Source organism: Camelina sativa, chromosome 7, assembly GCF_030686135.1.
Source record: "Camelina sativa cultivar CO46 ecotype springtype chromosome 7, ASM3068613v1".
Lineage (NCBI taxonomy): Eukaryota > Viridiplantae > Streptophyta > Magnoliopsida > Brassicales > Brassicaceae > Camelina > Camelina sativa.
In genome coordinates, this window is record NC_141886.1 from 4,169,606 (window position 1) to 4,183,290 (window position 13,685).

Here is a 13,685-nt window from a genome sequence, read left to right on the forward strand (position 1 = left end):
TAGTCCCAAAGCGACAAAGGTGAAAGGTGTATATATATATTAAATCTCTATTAAATCTTTTTTTTTTAGTGTTAAGATAATCTTTATATGAAACCTCTACAATATCCTTTTTTCTTAGTGAAGAATTTTGAAATGCACCTGCCACACGTGCGACTAACCCAAAACTCTCCCTTGGTGATTTTTTAAAAGTACTAGGTTTTGAACCCACGCTACGCATGAATTTATTTAATATATTTTGATGAAAATTATATACTCACTCCATTTCAAAATATAAGAAATAACCACTTTAAAAAAGTTCAACCAATTATAAATAAAACTGCATAATAAAAAATAGTAAACTAATTTAAAAGTAGCATTGAAACTTAAAAACATCTTATATTATGAAACAAAAAATCATCTCTATAACATCTTATATTATGAAACGGAGGGAGTATGTGATTGATGATAGTAATGAAATATTATCTTATAAAAATATTAAAATTAGTATTAAGTAAAAAATTAAATTGCAGATACATAATTTTTAAAAATATAAAAATGAGTTGTGTTATAAAATCAAATGAGATAAAAAAATCATGACTTTAACTCGACGTCCAGGTGAGGCGGATCAAACTGGTGACCTCACATATCCTAAACCATTTCTTTGACCACGAGAAAAACAAAATAATTTTATAATCTTGAATTTATCTCGTTTTTCATATTTAATTGATCGCTACCACCTACGTTTTTGTGTTTTTCATTCAATGTTTTCTTATTATTGATATTCTTTCTTGTCATTTTTATTGTCAAATTTTATGGTAATTGTCACTTTTACTTTTATCCGGTTCTTTGTTATACTCTTCTTCTTCTTCTTTCTCATCAACTTATTCACATTCTTCCACTGAAAAACTTTTTTTTAGACTACCACACAACTTGTTAACCCATCAAACTCCAAGAACAAAATCATTTATTTTCTCCTAAAATTTGTGCAATTCATAAAGACCAGCATAGTCAATAGATGCATCCAATTATTGATAATTTCATCCATATACTTATTCGGTTTTAGATCCACACGTATTGAAACTTTTCAAACCAAAATCCTTACTCGCGGAGAAAGTAATATGAACACATGTATAGTTAAAACAATATTTGTGCTTTTCATCGATCTTACTTCTTTAAACTCAAATAACATCAACTCAAGGTCTTGCGACGTCAATCCTCTTTCTTACACTTAAAAATAAAAATTTTACTGCAAGAATATCAAATCATATTTCTTTTATTTCTATAAATTTTACTTTTTCCTTTTTTTTTCTAAAAATTCTTAATAATATAGATTACTACTATATTTCCAAAAATGTTAATTAGTGAAATATCTAATTCTTATTGGTTGTTTTAAATCCGAAATGGACACCTTTAAGAGTTTATAGTTTCAACCTTTTATTAGTATAGATATAATATTTGAAAATTTCTATGGAGGTTAAGTAATTGTAATATTTTAAAATATTCTATGAAGTTTAAATATTTTTAATATTTGAACCTTTTAAAATTTATAATATTTTAGCTTTTAAAATTTATAAATTATAATTTTTTAACAACATTTTATAAGCTAATAAATTTTTAAAATTTAAAGATTATAAGATTTTGAAACCTTTTAAAAGCTAAGACTTTTAGAAGTTTCAATATTTATAATAATTTAAACTATTAAAATTTAAAAATTATAATATTTAAAAACATTTTATAAGCTAAAAACTTTTAAAAGTTTAAATATTAATGTTTAAACTTTTAAAAAAATTCAATAATATAATATTTTTTGAAACTTTTTAAGTTTTAATTTGATCAAATAAAAAATCGGATCAAACCGAATAATTTTTTTAACTTGAACGTCTGATAAATCAAGCTTTCCTGCTCATTCTCTGTTGGAATCATATTAATTTTTATTTATACTGGTTCTGAACCATTGTCTAAAAAAATTCTAGCCGATGTGGGACGTTGTATATAGTTATTTTATTTACATAAATTTAAAATTTTCTTTTTTCTAAAAATTCTTAATATAGAAAATTCTGGTTATTTAAAAAATGTTAATGAATGACATGTCAAATCCTTATAGGTTGTTTAAAAAATATTTTAATATAGAAAATTATGGAAATAAAAAAAATGTTAATTAGTGACATGTCGAATTCCGATTGGATGTTTTAAATCCTAGGTGAACAACCTTAGGAGCTTATAGCTTCTTTTATTTAGTATAGATTTTTTTGCTTGCTGGGGGAGCCAATAACAAACAAAATTAGTTATAGTTTAAATATAATTTTTTATGTATGTTAGTCAGTGTGTTTTACAAAAATTCATCATAGGTTACTTCAATTTTAGGTTTCTATCGAATTGTCCTAAAACATTATGCGGCCACCATCGGTAACTCATTCTATGCCCATTTTGTTGTCTTCTACACTAATTTCTTATAATGCTCCTCTAATTCGTTCTTATGATTTTAAATTCGAATGGCAGACCGAATATAACCTTTGAATACTTAATTAATTAGAGTGGCCGGTGAGCTGTAGAACTTGAATTTGTCTGAATAATCCTTTCCACGTTTCTTGATCTCCAAGGAATGTTATAATAAACTAATCTCTTTAGTCAAAAGAGTACATGAATGTCAACGGTGTTAAGTTAGGTTTCTATATATTTATGTTGTGGCTTCGTTTTTTAGAAATAAACCTGCAACCTCACATTGAGAGTTGAAAGACATAAGAAAAAAATACGGAGCAATGGAGAAAAGAGAAGATCTTGAGACAATCTTACCCTACTTGCCGTTAAAGATTCAAGATTCGTCTCTGTCTTGGCCATCACCGCACTTGGTGGAGGTTTTAGAAGCTATGACCAAAGGACCGAGTCACAGCCGAGTGGATTCGGGACAAACTCTCTCTGATTTCATCTCTGACATGAGACAAGCTCTCTCTTTGACTTGTCATCTTTCTTCTTCATCACTTGAAGGCTACGCTCTCTACTTTGACGAGGTAATAAAAACTCTTTTTTTTTTTTTTTAAATCTTCACCGAATCATTTGGATTTGATTGAATGATTAATGTTTTGGTATGGTGCAGAGAATGTCGAAAGAAGAATCAATCAGATGGTTTAACGAGGTTTTACCTGCAATGGCTTGTCTTCTTCTAAGATTCCCATATCTCTTGGAACTACACTATCTAAATTCAGACAACCTTATCAATGGAACCAAAACCGGTCTTCGTGTCTTAGGCCCCAAGAAAGATGGCATTGTATTCCTCAGCCAGGTATATCTTCCAAATCCAAACACTTCAATACAGAAACAAAGTTTGATTGATGTTTTGTCCATGGCAGGAACTTATAGGAGCATTGCTTTCATGTTCTTTCTTTTGTTTGTTCCATGTCGATAATAGAGGCTCGAATCATCTACCAATCATCAATTTCGACAAACTATTCGGGTAAGTACACATTGTCAAACAAATTTCATGTACAAAGTCAAGATCTAAGATCTTGTGTTGACCTATTGCAGAAGCCTAATCAACACAGGGAGAAATGAACATCAAGAGAACAAGATAAAGTGCATAACTCATTACTTCCAGAGGTTGTCTTCATGTATCCCTCCTGGATTCGTCTCATTCGAAAGAAAGATTCTCACTTTAGAGAAAGATTCTTCTGGTCTCGAAGCTTTTCCTGATGAAGGCTTTTGGAGAAACTCTACTGTCAAACTCTGCCCTGTTGAGGTAATTAATTAATCAACCAGATGAGATTAATGTTTTTGATATTCAATAGGATCTCTGTAAAGGGTTTGTGTGTAGGTCCATACTTATGGTTTGATCGAGGATCAAAGCGTTGAAGCTCTTGAAGTTGACTTCGCCAACAAGAACTTAGGAGGTGGAGCTCTTCGCAAGGGATGAGTCCAGGCATGTAAACCCTAAACCTAAATATTATTTAGATCTCGTTAAGTTTCCTGATGAGAATAATATCTTGAAAACACACAGGAAGAGATTAGATTCATGATCAACCCAGAATTGATCGTTGGGATGCTCTTCTTACCAACCATGGAAGTCAATGAAGCCATTGAAGTTGTTGGTGCAGAAAGATTCTCTCATTACACAGGGTACAACATGAGTGAATCTGTCAGGACATTAATTGACACTTTATGTTTTTAAAATGGCTGTCTACTGTCTGCAGATATGCATCATCGTTTCGGTTTTTTGGTGACTATATTGATACAAAGGAAACAGATGTTTTCGGAAGGCGAACAACGAGAATCGTAGCTATAGATGCTCTGCGTCACCCAGGAGTCTCCCAATACAAACCTGAATCCCTCCTCAGGTAGTGTTGAATCATAGATTCTTACATTGTCAAGTCTTATATCAAATTGTTTCTTAACATTTCTTATTTTTCCTTTATTTTCCTGTTTAATTCTTTGGAGATTTACTCATGTGTCATAAATTTTCGGTAATATTACCAGAACCATACAATTTTTTTTTATTACTATCATATTTCGGTTCTATTTTCTATATCCAGTGTACTCATGTTGCATGTTATAGAAAAAAACATAATTACAAAGAATGTCATTGCCACGTCAGAAAAATCGCGCCGCCACTTCAGAAAAATCGCGTCGCCACGTCAGAAATCGCTGACGTGTATTAAATTACTCAGCCGTAAAGCGTTACAACAGTAATGATGGCTGAGTTACGGTATGTTGCAGCTGATTTATGGAAAATGGCTGAGTTATGAGCGGACGGTTGACTTACGAACATAACTCAGCCTGTAGTTACGGCTGACTTAACGAAATCTGTCTTAGTTATGAGAAAATAGCTTGAGTTATGGCTCATAACTCAACCATAAGTACGACTGAGTTTTTACCCGATGGTTGAGTTGTCAAAATTTGGCTGAGTTAATACTTTGACACGGCTGAATTAACTTTCTCCGACTGGCTGAGTTATTAACAAGGGCTTACTTATGAGATGTCGTTACGGCGGAGTTATGATTAAATACTATAACTCAGCCGTCATGAGCTGACTTATCGGAAAACTCGGCCGTTTTACGGCTTACTTAGTAGCAAAAGATTAATTACTATAATATCATTCAGTTACGACCGACTTATTAAACGTTGCGGCTGAGTTACAGATTTTCAGTTGAGTTATGACATTAAGCGGCTGAATTTGGCAGCCGGTTTTTTGTTTTTTAACCATCGGGTATATATATTATGACATGTTGCGACTGAGTTATAATTTTGTTTGAATTAGGCTGATTTACATGTTCCTTTGGTGGCTGACTTGCCACTTCGGACACATCATCCATGTCATCATCTTCTAAGGAAATACGAAACGTCTTTTTTCGACTCTTGTGCTTCACCTGGTTCAAAAGTGAAGGATTTACATCTTCTTTACCTTGTTCTTCACTTTTTAATTTTCCTCATTCTTATCAATTTTCCTCATTTTTCTTCATTTTCGTTCATGGATCGAGTTCCGGTAATTGTTGTTTCTGGTAATTGGATAACGACACATAAATATATATTTAACACCGACGATAGAGGGTGTAGAGTTGCAGATAGATGCAGAAAAAACGCCCAACAAGCTTGTGAAGTTGGTTCTCGATGACTACAGACTGAAAGCGTTGAGCCATCAGCTAAAGCTGAGCTACTTGTTCTCGAACAAAGGTTGTGTCAGCTGAGTTATTTATATACAACCGAGTATCAATATAACTCAGCCGTCATATGAATCTACGAGAGCTTTTGTTTTCTCTTAAGTATTATAACTCAACCGTGAAGTAATATAAATCAGCCGTTGATTTTCAGCTTATTTCTTGTTATAAGTCAGCCACCAAGCATTATAACTCAGCCGTCATATGAACTCTACAAGACCTTTCGTTTTCTTTTGAGTATTATAACTCAGCTATCAAGTAATAAAATTCAGCCATGTACTTTCAGTTTATTTTTGTTATAAGCCAGCCACGAAGCATTATAACTCATCTGTCATATGACGTGGCATAGTTTGCTGATGTGCATTTTTTTAATATTTTCGAAATTAAAAATGAAAAATTAACTCAATGTGATAATTGTAATTACACCCAAGACACTAAATATATGAGTAATTTTTAGAAAATATATAATATACCAGCAATATTCATACTTTTCTATAACATGTGAGTAACTTTTTCTTAATTCTTTCTTCGTCAGGGAGATCAATAAGGCCCTTTGTGGTTTCCTCCACGTCTGCAAGAATCAGAGTAAAGCGCTGTGCATAGATCATGAAGATGGAGTTGGTGTTGCTACAGGGAATTGGGGATGTGGTGCTTATGGTGGAGATCCTGAGATCAAGTCTCTTCTTCAGTGGCTTGCTGTATCACAGGTCAAATCTTACACTCTTATCTCCAACATTTGCTTGATTGATTACCAACCAATGGCTTTTTTTTTGCTCACAAATTTTTTTCACTCTTCTCAGGCAAGAAGACCTTTCATGTCTTACTACACTTTTGGATTTGAAGCACTACATAATCTTAATCAGGTTTAGTCTCTCTCACTATATCAAATTAAAAGATAGAACAATTTTTTGTGCTGATCATTATGGTGCTTTGCTACAGGTAACAGAATTGGTTGTATCTAAAGGATGGACAGTGGGATACTTATGGAAGAACCTGGTCAAGTATTCGAACCAGAGGTTGAAAAACAAGAAAAGAAGAGAACCTAAACTTGGTTTGTTTGATTGGCTTACTTCGATCAAATCTTCTTAATAGCGAAACAAATCTCATTGTGATTTCACTTTTGAGATAGAGAATTATCTTTTGTATTTTGGAGTGAAGTTTAAATAAAATTAAAAACGCAGTGAGAAAATATTATCTAGTGCAAAAAGGAAAATGAAAAAAGTTCCATTGTTATCATCCAATTACATTAGGAAGGTAACAAACTTTATTGAAAGAAGATCCGCACAAAATAACATAACACTTAGAACACAAAGATGATAACAATCAAATACAAATCTGGATATGGAGCTGGAGCTGAAGTTGGAGCATAAACAGGAGACGGAGGTGGAACAAGGTATCCAGGCATGAAGACGATTGGGCCCCTTCTGCTTCTCCTTCTCCTTGGGATGTTAACAAATATCCTTTGATCACTCTCTCCATCCATCTTTGCGCACACTCGGCAAAATTTGTATGGCTTTCTCTACAAGAACGAATAGCAAATAGTTGATTGGTGGAGAGACTCTAGGATGGATGATAAAAGAGGAAGTTTACTACTTAAATAGATTTTATTTCTTATTTACTTTTTGGTCAAAACATTAGGTTCTTATTTTTCCTACTCAGTCATTTGTCTTTTCTTTCTTTATCACAAAAGTAATTTAATTTGTATTTTTCTTGTATATTGATTGGCCGGTCTTTTCTTTTATTTGGTAAAATATATTTTAACATAATTAGTGATTTTCAAATATGTTTTAAGTCAGAATCCAAAAGGAAATGTATAAGAAACTTTTCTATTTAGGTGTTGATTGGTTCTCCCGCTATCTCCCGCAAACGTTACTAGCGATTGGTGCCAATAACACAAACCGCTTCCAATCGCTCCCAACCGCTCTCAACCACCGAATTCCAAAAGCTGCTTCCCGCAAGCGTTTGCGGTTGTGGGCGATTGCGGTTGAAATTTTTTTATTATTTTTTTAAACAAAAAACAAATCAAAAGTACTAAAATATTTTTTTCTTATATCTTCAACCTAACCATTGTACCCATTAAGGATGAGAGAAAATGAAGTACAAATACGATTGAGGAGATTAGAATATAAAAAATTACAAGAAAATAAGATTCCAATTAAAAAAAACCGAGAAAATGATGTAAAACTATTGGCACATCGCACATACGTTCAAAAAAATCTAAAAATATATAACATTTCATCAGAAGTTTAAGAAAATAAGATTATTTGTGAAAATATTAAAACAAATCACCAATGACTCTTTTCAACTTTTTCATAATTATTTTACCTTGGCTTTGTAATTCAATGTGAGGAAGTTATTGAGTGTGTAAGATTTAACAGAGAAGATCTATAATCTAAAGCATATGTTTTTTCATTTATCACATTACTTGATTAAATTTTGGGTGAAAAGCCAAATGTAAAAAGTAATAAGTGTTTCAATATGAAATTTATTTGTTTTTTGAATAATTATTTTAGTATTTTTAAAGATTTTTAATTATAAATCAAATTTAATAAAGTTTTTGGTGTTTTGAAACATTTATATAATTATATATTATATTTATTATGTTTTAACCGCTAATGCAACTGTTGGTCAACCAGTCGCAAAACTTGCGCAAACGCACCCATTTTAAAACGCTAAATCAGTTATTCAAAACGCTTAATAACGCTTGAAACCGCAATCGCCCGCTTTTGCAATTTCCTGCAACCGCAACCGCAGACGCTGCGTTTAAACCTGTTAGACCTTTACTTTCATGCGTCAAAAAAAAAAAATTATTAGTGTGTAATGATGTGTCACGAGGTCCGAACCCGAGGACAAACAAGTTAAATGACTTAAGTACACTAATTATTCTTATGTTTTGCAACTCGCCAATTTTGTTTTATGATAATCGTGATATCTTTAAAGCCACTGAGTTTTCTTTTTTACTAAATAATTGTTTATTAAAAAAAACATGTAATAAACTTTAGATACATATCAAAGCTAATACTCCTTATGTATCAAAGAGTGTAATTCCAATATGTAAGAAGCTTTAGACACATAGCAAAGCTAATACTCCTTAAGACAACTATGTAAATTTATAATATACTATTTTTAGATACACTAAAAATACGTTACTAATCAAGAAGTTGAAGTTAAATTAGGCATGTCAGTCTCCTCATTTTAAAAAAAACTATGACAAAAAAAATTGGGCCCTTTTGACATTAATTTTTTTCCTTGCTTTTTATTGGGCCCTTTTGCAAATAATTGTTTTACAAATTAAATTTGGCATATAAGCCTTTGTAAAATGCCTAGTGGGCCACCTCCCTAACACGGGACAATGAGATACTTATGGAAAAACCTGGTTAAGTATTCGAACGAGCGGTTGAAAAACAAGAAAAGAAGAGAACCTAAACATGGTTTGTCTGATTGGTCTATTTCGATCAAATTTTCTTAAGCATTGACTCAAAACATTTGTATTTTGGAGTGAAGTTTAAATGAAATAAAAAGGAAGTGAGAAAATATTATCCAGTGCAAAAAGGAAAATGACATATCTCCATTGTTCTCCCTAAGGAATGTAACCAACTTTATAATTGAAACAAGATCTGCACAAAATAACATAACACTTAGAACACAAATACAAATCTGGATATATAGTTGGAGCTGGAGCATAAACAGAAAACGTAGGTGGAACCATGTATCCAAGCATGGATACAAATGAGTAATCCCTCATGCTTCTCCTTCTCCTTGGAGTGTCATCAAATATCCTCTGATGACTCTCTGCATCCATCTTCGCACACACTCGAGAAAATTTGTATGGATTTCTCTCCAAGAACGGATAACAAATAATCGATTGGTAGAGAGACTGTAGGATGAATGATAAGATAGGAAGTTTACTACTTAAATAGATTTTAGTTTCTTCTTAGTTTAATTTTTTTGGTCAAAATTTTAGGTTCTTCGTCTCTTTTTCCTACTACAGTCATTTGTCTTTACTTTTTTCACAAAAGTAATTTTGTTTGTAGTTTTCTTGTATTCTGATTGGCCGGTCTTTTCTTTTATTTGGTAAAATATGTTTCCTCCTATTCATCTACTTCAACCATTTCCTAACATAGTTAGTGATATTCAGAATAGAAGGGTTTGAAATAACTCAACCCCCTAAAATTAACCTTAGGGATCAGAGTAAAAGGACCTCCTCCAAGCGTTATTAATGTCTGGCTTCTTTTGGAATATTCGAGGATTAAAGCGTAGCTGGGTGGTGTGGCGGAATAATGTGAGACTCACTCTGGTGTATAAAACAGGGCAACTAATAACATGTTCAGTTAAATTAGAGGAAGAAGAGGCTGATTTTTGTTTATGCATCGAACTTGGTGGATGAGAGGAAAGCCTTATGGGAGGATCTGTGTTGCCATATGGACTCTCCGCTCATGAGGGATAAGTCTTGGATTATTTTTGGAGATTTTAATGAAACATTATCTATTTAGGAGCACTCTCGTGGTGCAAATGGTCCAGGTATCACGGAGTGAATGGGAGATTTTCAGTCAGTAGTGAACTATTGCTCTCTCTCTGATTTGGTGTCTCAAGGTTCCTTGTTTACCTGGTGTAACAAGCGGGAGAATGATCTAATCTCCAAAAAGTTAGACCGTGTATTGGTAAATGAAGCTTGGCTCGCTATTTATCTGCATCATATATATAATGTTTTTGAAGTAGGAGGGTGTTCGGATCACTCTCGATGTCAGAATCAATCTTGTTAGTCAAGGGGAGTAAAGGCAGTATCGTAAACCTTTTAATTTTGTGAATGCCATGGTGGACTTGCCTGAGTTTAAGCCATTGGTGGAGGAATTTGGGGGGGGGGGGGGGGCTACCAAAGCTATTCACATGTCCACATCATCTCTTTTTCGGTTTACAAAGAAGCTAAAGGCACTCAAACCAAAGCTTAGGTCTTTGGCGAGGAGCAAGATAAACCATTTGGTTGTTAAAATGAAGGAGGCATATGCTCATCTTTGTGCAAATACGAGTTTAATCTCTTACATCCCTCTGCAGTCGCAATGGAGGCAGAAAAACAGGCCTATGATCGTTGGAGTTTTTTTGCAAGTCTAGAAGAGAAATATTTGAAGCAGAAATCCAAGCTTCAATGGTTGCAAGTTGGAGACCAAAATAATAAGTAAGACCTTTCATCGTGCAGATTAGGTTCGAGCAGCACAAAATGTGATCCTTGAAATTCAAAAGCCTGATGGTATTGATGAGGAAGGTATCAAAATGGAAGCAGAGCGCCATTTTAAAGAATTTCTCCAGTTTATCCCACCTGATTTTGAGGGAGCTACGCTTGCAGAGTTGCAGGATTTAATGCCTTTTCGTTGTTCCTTGAAGGATAAGGATCGCCTTATTAGACCGGTATCGGCTGAGGAGATTAAGACGGTATTGTTCGCTATGCCCTCTGATAAATTACCAGGTTTTGATGGTTTCATTTCTGAATTTTTTTAAGGCGGCTTGGGACATCATTGGTGTGGAGTTTGTGATTACAGTTCAATCATTTTTTGCCAAAGGTTTCTTTCCCAAGGGTGCAAATGCTACTATTCTTGCTATGATTCCTAAAAAGGTGGAGACTCGGGAAATGAAAAATTATCGTCCAATATCCTATTGTAATGTGCTTTACAAGGTGATCTCCAAGATTTTAGCAAATATATTGAAGTTGCTCCTTTCAAAGTTCATCGCTGGGAATCAGTCGGCTTTTGTTAAGGACCGTCTATTGATTGAGAATAACCTTCTTGCTACGGAGCTAGTCAAGGACTATCACAAAGATCCAATTTCAAGTCGGTGTGCCATTAAGATTGATATTTCAAAGGCGTTTAACTCTGTCCAATGGCCTTTTCTGCGTAATGTTTTGGCAAAAATGGACTTGCCACCTGTTTTTGTGCATTGGATAATGCTTTGTGTAACAACCACTTCTTTTTCAGTTCAGGTGAATGGTGAGCTTGGTTTCTTTCAAAACTTGAGGGGTTTGCGACATGGTTGCTCTCTCTCTCCCTATTTGTTTGTTATCATTGTGGACGTCCTTTCCAAGATGTTGGATAGAGCAGTTGGACACCAATTTGGTTATCATCCCTAAGTGTAAAAATCTTGGAGTCACCCATCTAAGTTTTGCGGATGATCTTATGGTTCTCTCTGATGGTAAGGTTAGGTCCATTGAAGGCATTGTGGGGGGGGGGGGGGGTTGACAGTTTTTCTAAACGATTGGGGTTGAGGATAAGCATGGAGAGGTCTACAATATACCTCGGGATTTTTTCTGACTCAGCTTGTCATGAGATCAAAGACATTTTTAGTTTTGAGGTTGGTCAGTAACCGGTTCGGTACCTAGGCTTGCTCATAGTCATCAAACGTCTCTCTCTATCGTATTGTTCGCCACTCATTGAGCAACTGAAGAAGAAAATAGATTCCTGGACAGACTGTTTTCTCTCTTTTACAGGTCGTTTAAACCTGATTCAATCAGTGCTATGGAGTATATGTAACTTTTTGTGCTCTGCCTTTCGACTTCCGAGACAATGTACTAGAGAGATTGATAGGCTGTGCTCTGCTTTCCTCTAGTCTGGTCCGGATTTAAATCCTCATAAAGCTAAGGTTGCTTGGGAGGACATTTGTAAACCTAAAAAAGAATGAGGACTGGGTTTAAGGTCTCTGAAGAAAATGAATGATGTTTGTTGCCTGAAGTTGATCTGGCGAATTGTTTTTTCGGGGGACTCTCTATGGGTTAAATGGGTGCAAAGCACTATCCTCAAACAGGAGAGCTTTTGGTGTCTCAAATCCACCACTGCTGGTTCCTGGATATGGAGAAAAATCCTCAAGTATCGTCAATCTGCATCTCCTTTTCGCAGAACAGAAGTTAGGAATGGTTCACAAACATCATTTTGGTTTGATAATTGGTATACTATGGGGCGTCTGATGGATGTGGCAGGGGAAAAAGGTATCATTGATATGGGGGTTAGTAAGACTATGATGGTTGCGGAAGCATGGGTCAGATGTTGTCGAAGGAGGCACCGCCTGCATCACTATACTCTAATGGAAGCTGAACTTTTGTTGAAATATGAAAACAGAACCTCCATGGATGATGAGGTTCTTTGGAAAGGACAAAATGGCAAGTTTCATCCATGTTTCTCTACCAAGGAAACTTGGAATCAAATTCGCTCCATGGCTGTTGAGGTCCCCTGGTATAACTGTGTTTGGTTCACCCATTCAATGCCAAAGTTTTCGTTCTGTACTTGGCTCGCAATCCGTAATAAACTCTCCACGAGTGATTGGATGGCACAATGGTTTAGAGGCGAACTTGGGGAGTGCGTTTTCTGCAATAACGCTGCAGAAACACGGGATCATTTATTTTTCTCTTGTAGCTTTAACTCGGAGATATGGGAAAACACTGCAAAGAGAATTTACAGGACACGCTTCTCCACTAGCTGATCTTTGATAATTACATGTTCGCCTCTAAACAACAATCTATACACTTTGGCATAAGCGAAATGGACGGAAACATGGAGAGACCCAAAGCCTCCTCTACGCCTTATTCAAATCATCAACAAACATATGAGGGACCAACTCTTGGTAATTGGTCTCAAGGGAGATAGACGATATGAAAATGCTCTACTTATTTGGCTAGGCAATAGATTTTGAATCTCTTTTCTATAAACTATACGCCTTTCAACAAAATGATGCACCAGTTGTAAAACAGTATTTTTACTTTTAAATATTATTTAGGGGAATTTTCAAAAGTATATTTTTTTCAATATCATTTTTTCAAAAATAACATTAAAAAATGATATTGAAATGATAGGTAATAAAATGATATTATAGCTATTGAACATACAAACGACGTTATTTGTGAAACAAAAAATAAAGTTTTAAAACGACGTTATTTGTGAAATAGGAGTAGAAGGAGTACTGGCTAATTAAAATTTCAAATAAAAGATACAAAAATGTCACAGAACCTTTAGTTGTAGTTTGGATCACTATTTTTATTGGATAATGCGTATCACTTCGACTTTATTTGACGAGTTTTGGCCT

At 34.3% G+C, this 13,685-nt stretch overlaps 1 protein-coding gene, 1 non-coding gene and 1 pseudogene across 3 annotated transcripts; 2 read left to right on the top strand and 1 right to left on the bottom strand.

The window, feature by feature from the left end:
* Positions 1 to 2,699: 2,699 nt before the first annotated feature.
* On the top strand, positions 2,700 to 6,864 carry LOC104700281 (poly(ADP-ribose) glycohydrolase 1-like; annotated as a pseudogene). The gene is made up of 10 exons (XR_015562736.1): positions 2,700 to 2,987; positions 3,074 to 3,259; positions 3,327 to 3,430; positions 3,502 to 3,712; positions 3,788 to 3,892; positions 3,971 to 4,089; positions 4,164 to 4,307; positions 6,160 to 6,331; positions 6,425 to 6,487; positions 6,564 to 6,864. The product of XR_015562736.1 is annotated as a poly(ADP-ribose) glycohydrolase 1-like (transcript).
* Positions 5,281 to 5,400, bottom strand: LOC147940822 (small nucleolar RNA snoR9). Its single transcript, XR_015563049.1, has one exon. It is a non-coding gene; the product is annotated as a small nucleolar RNA snoR9 (small nucleolar RNA).
* A 5,453-nt stretch (positions 6,865 to 12,317) lies between the features above and the next one.
* Positions 12,318 to 13,085, top strand: LOC147940823 (uncharacterized). Its single transcript, XM_087458286.1, has one exon. The coding sequence runs from the start codon at positions 12,318 to 12,320 to the stop codon at positions 13,083 to 13,085; it is 768 nt and encodes a 255-aa protein (XP_087314412.1).
* The last annotated feature ends 600 nt before the right edge of the window (positions 13,086 to 13,685 follow it).

What these genes read in the sequence shown, in the direction of transcription:
- LOC147940823 (XM_087458286.1), top strand. Translation starts at nt 12,318, where the DNA reads ATGAATGATGTTTGTTGCCTGAAGTTGATCTGGCGAATTGTTTTTTCG.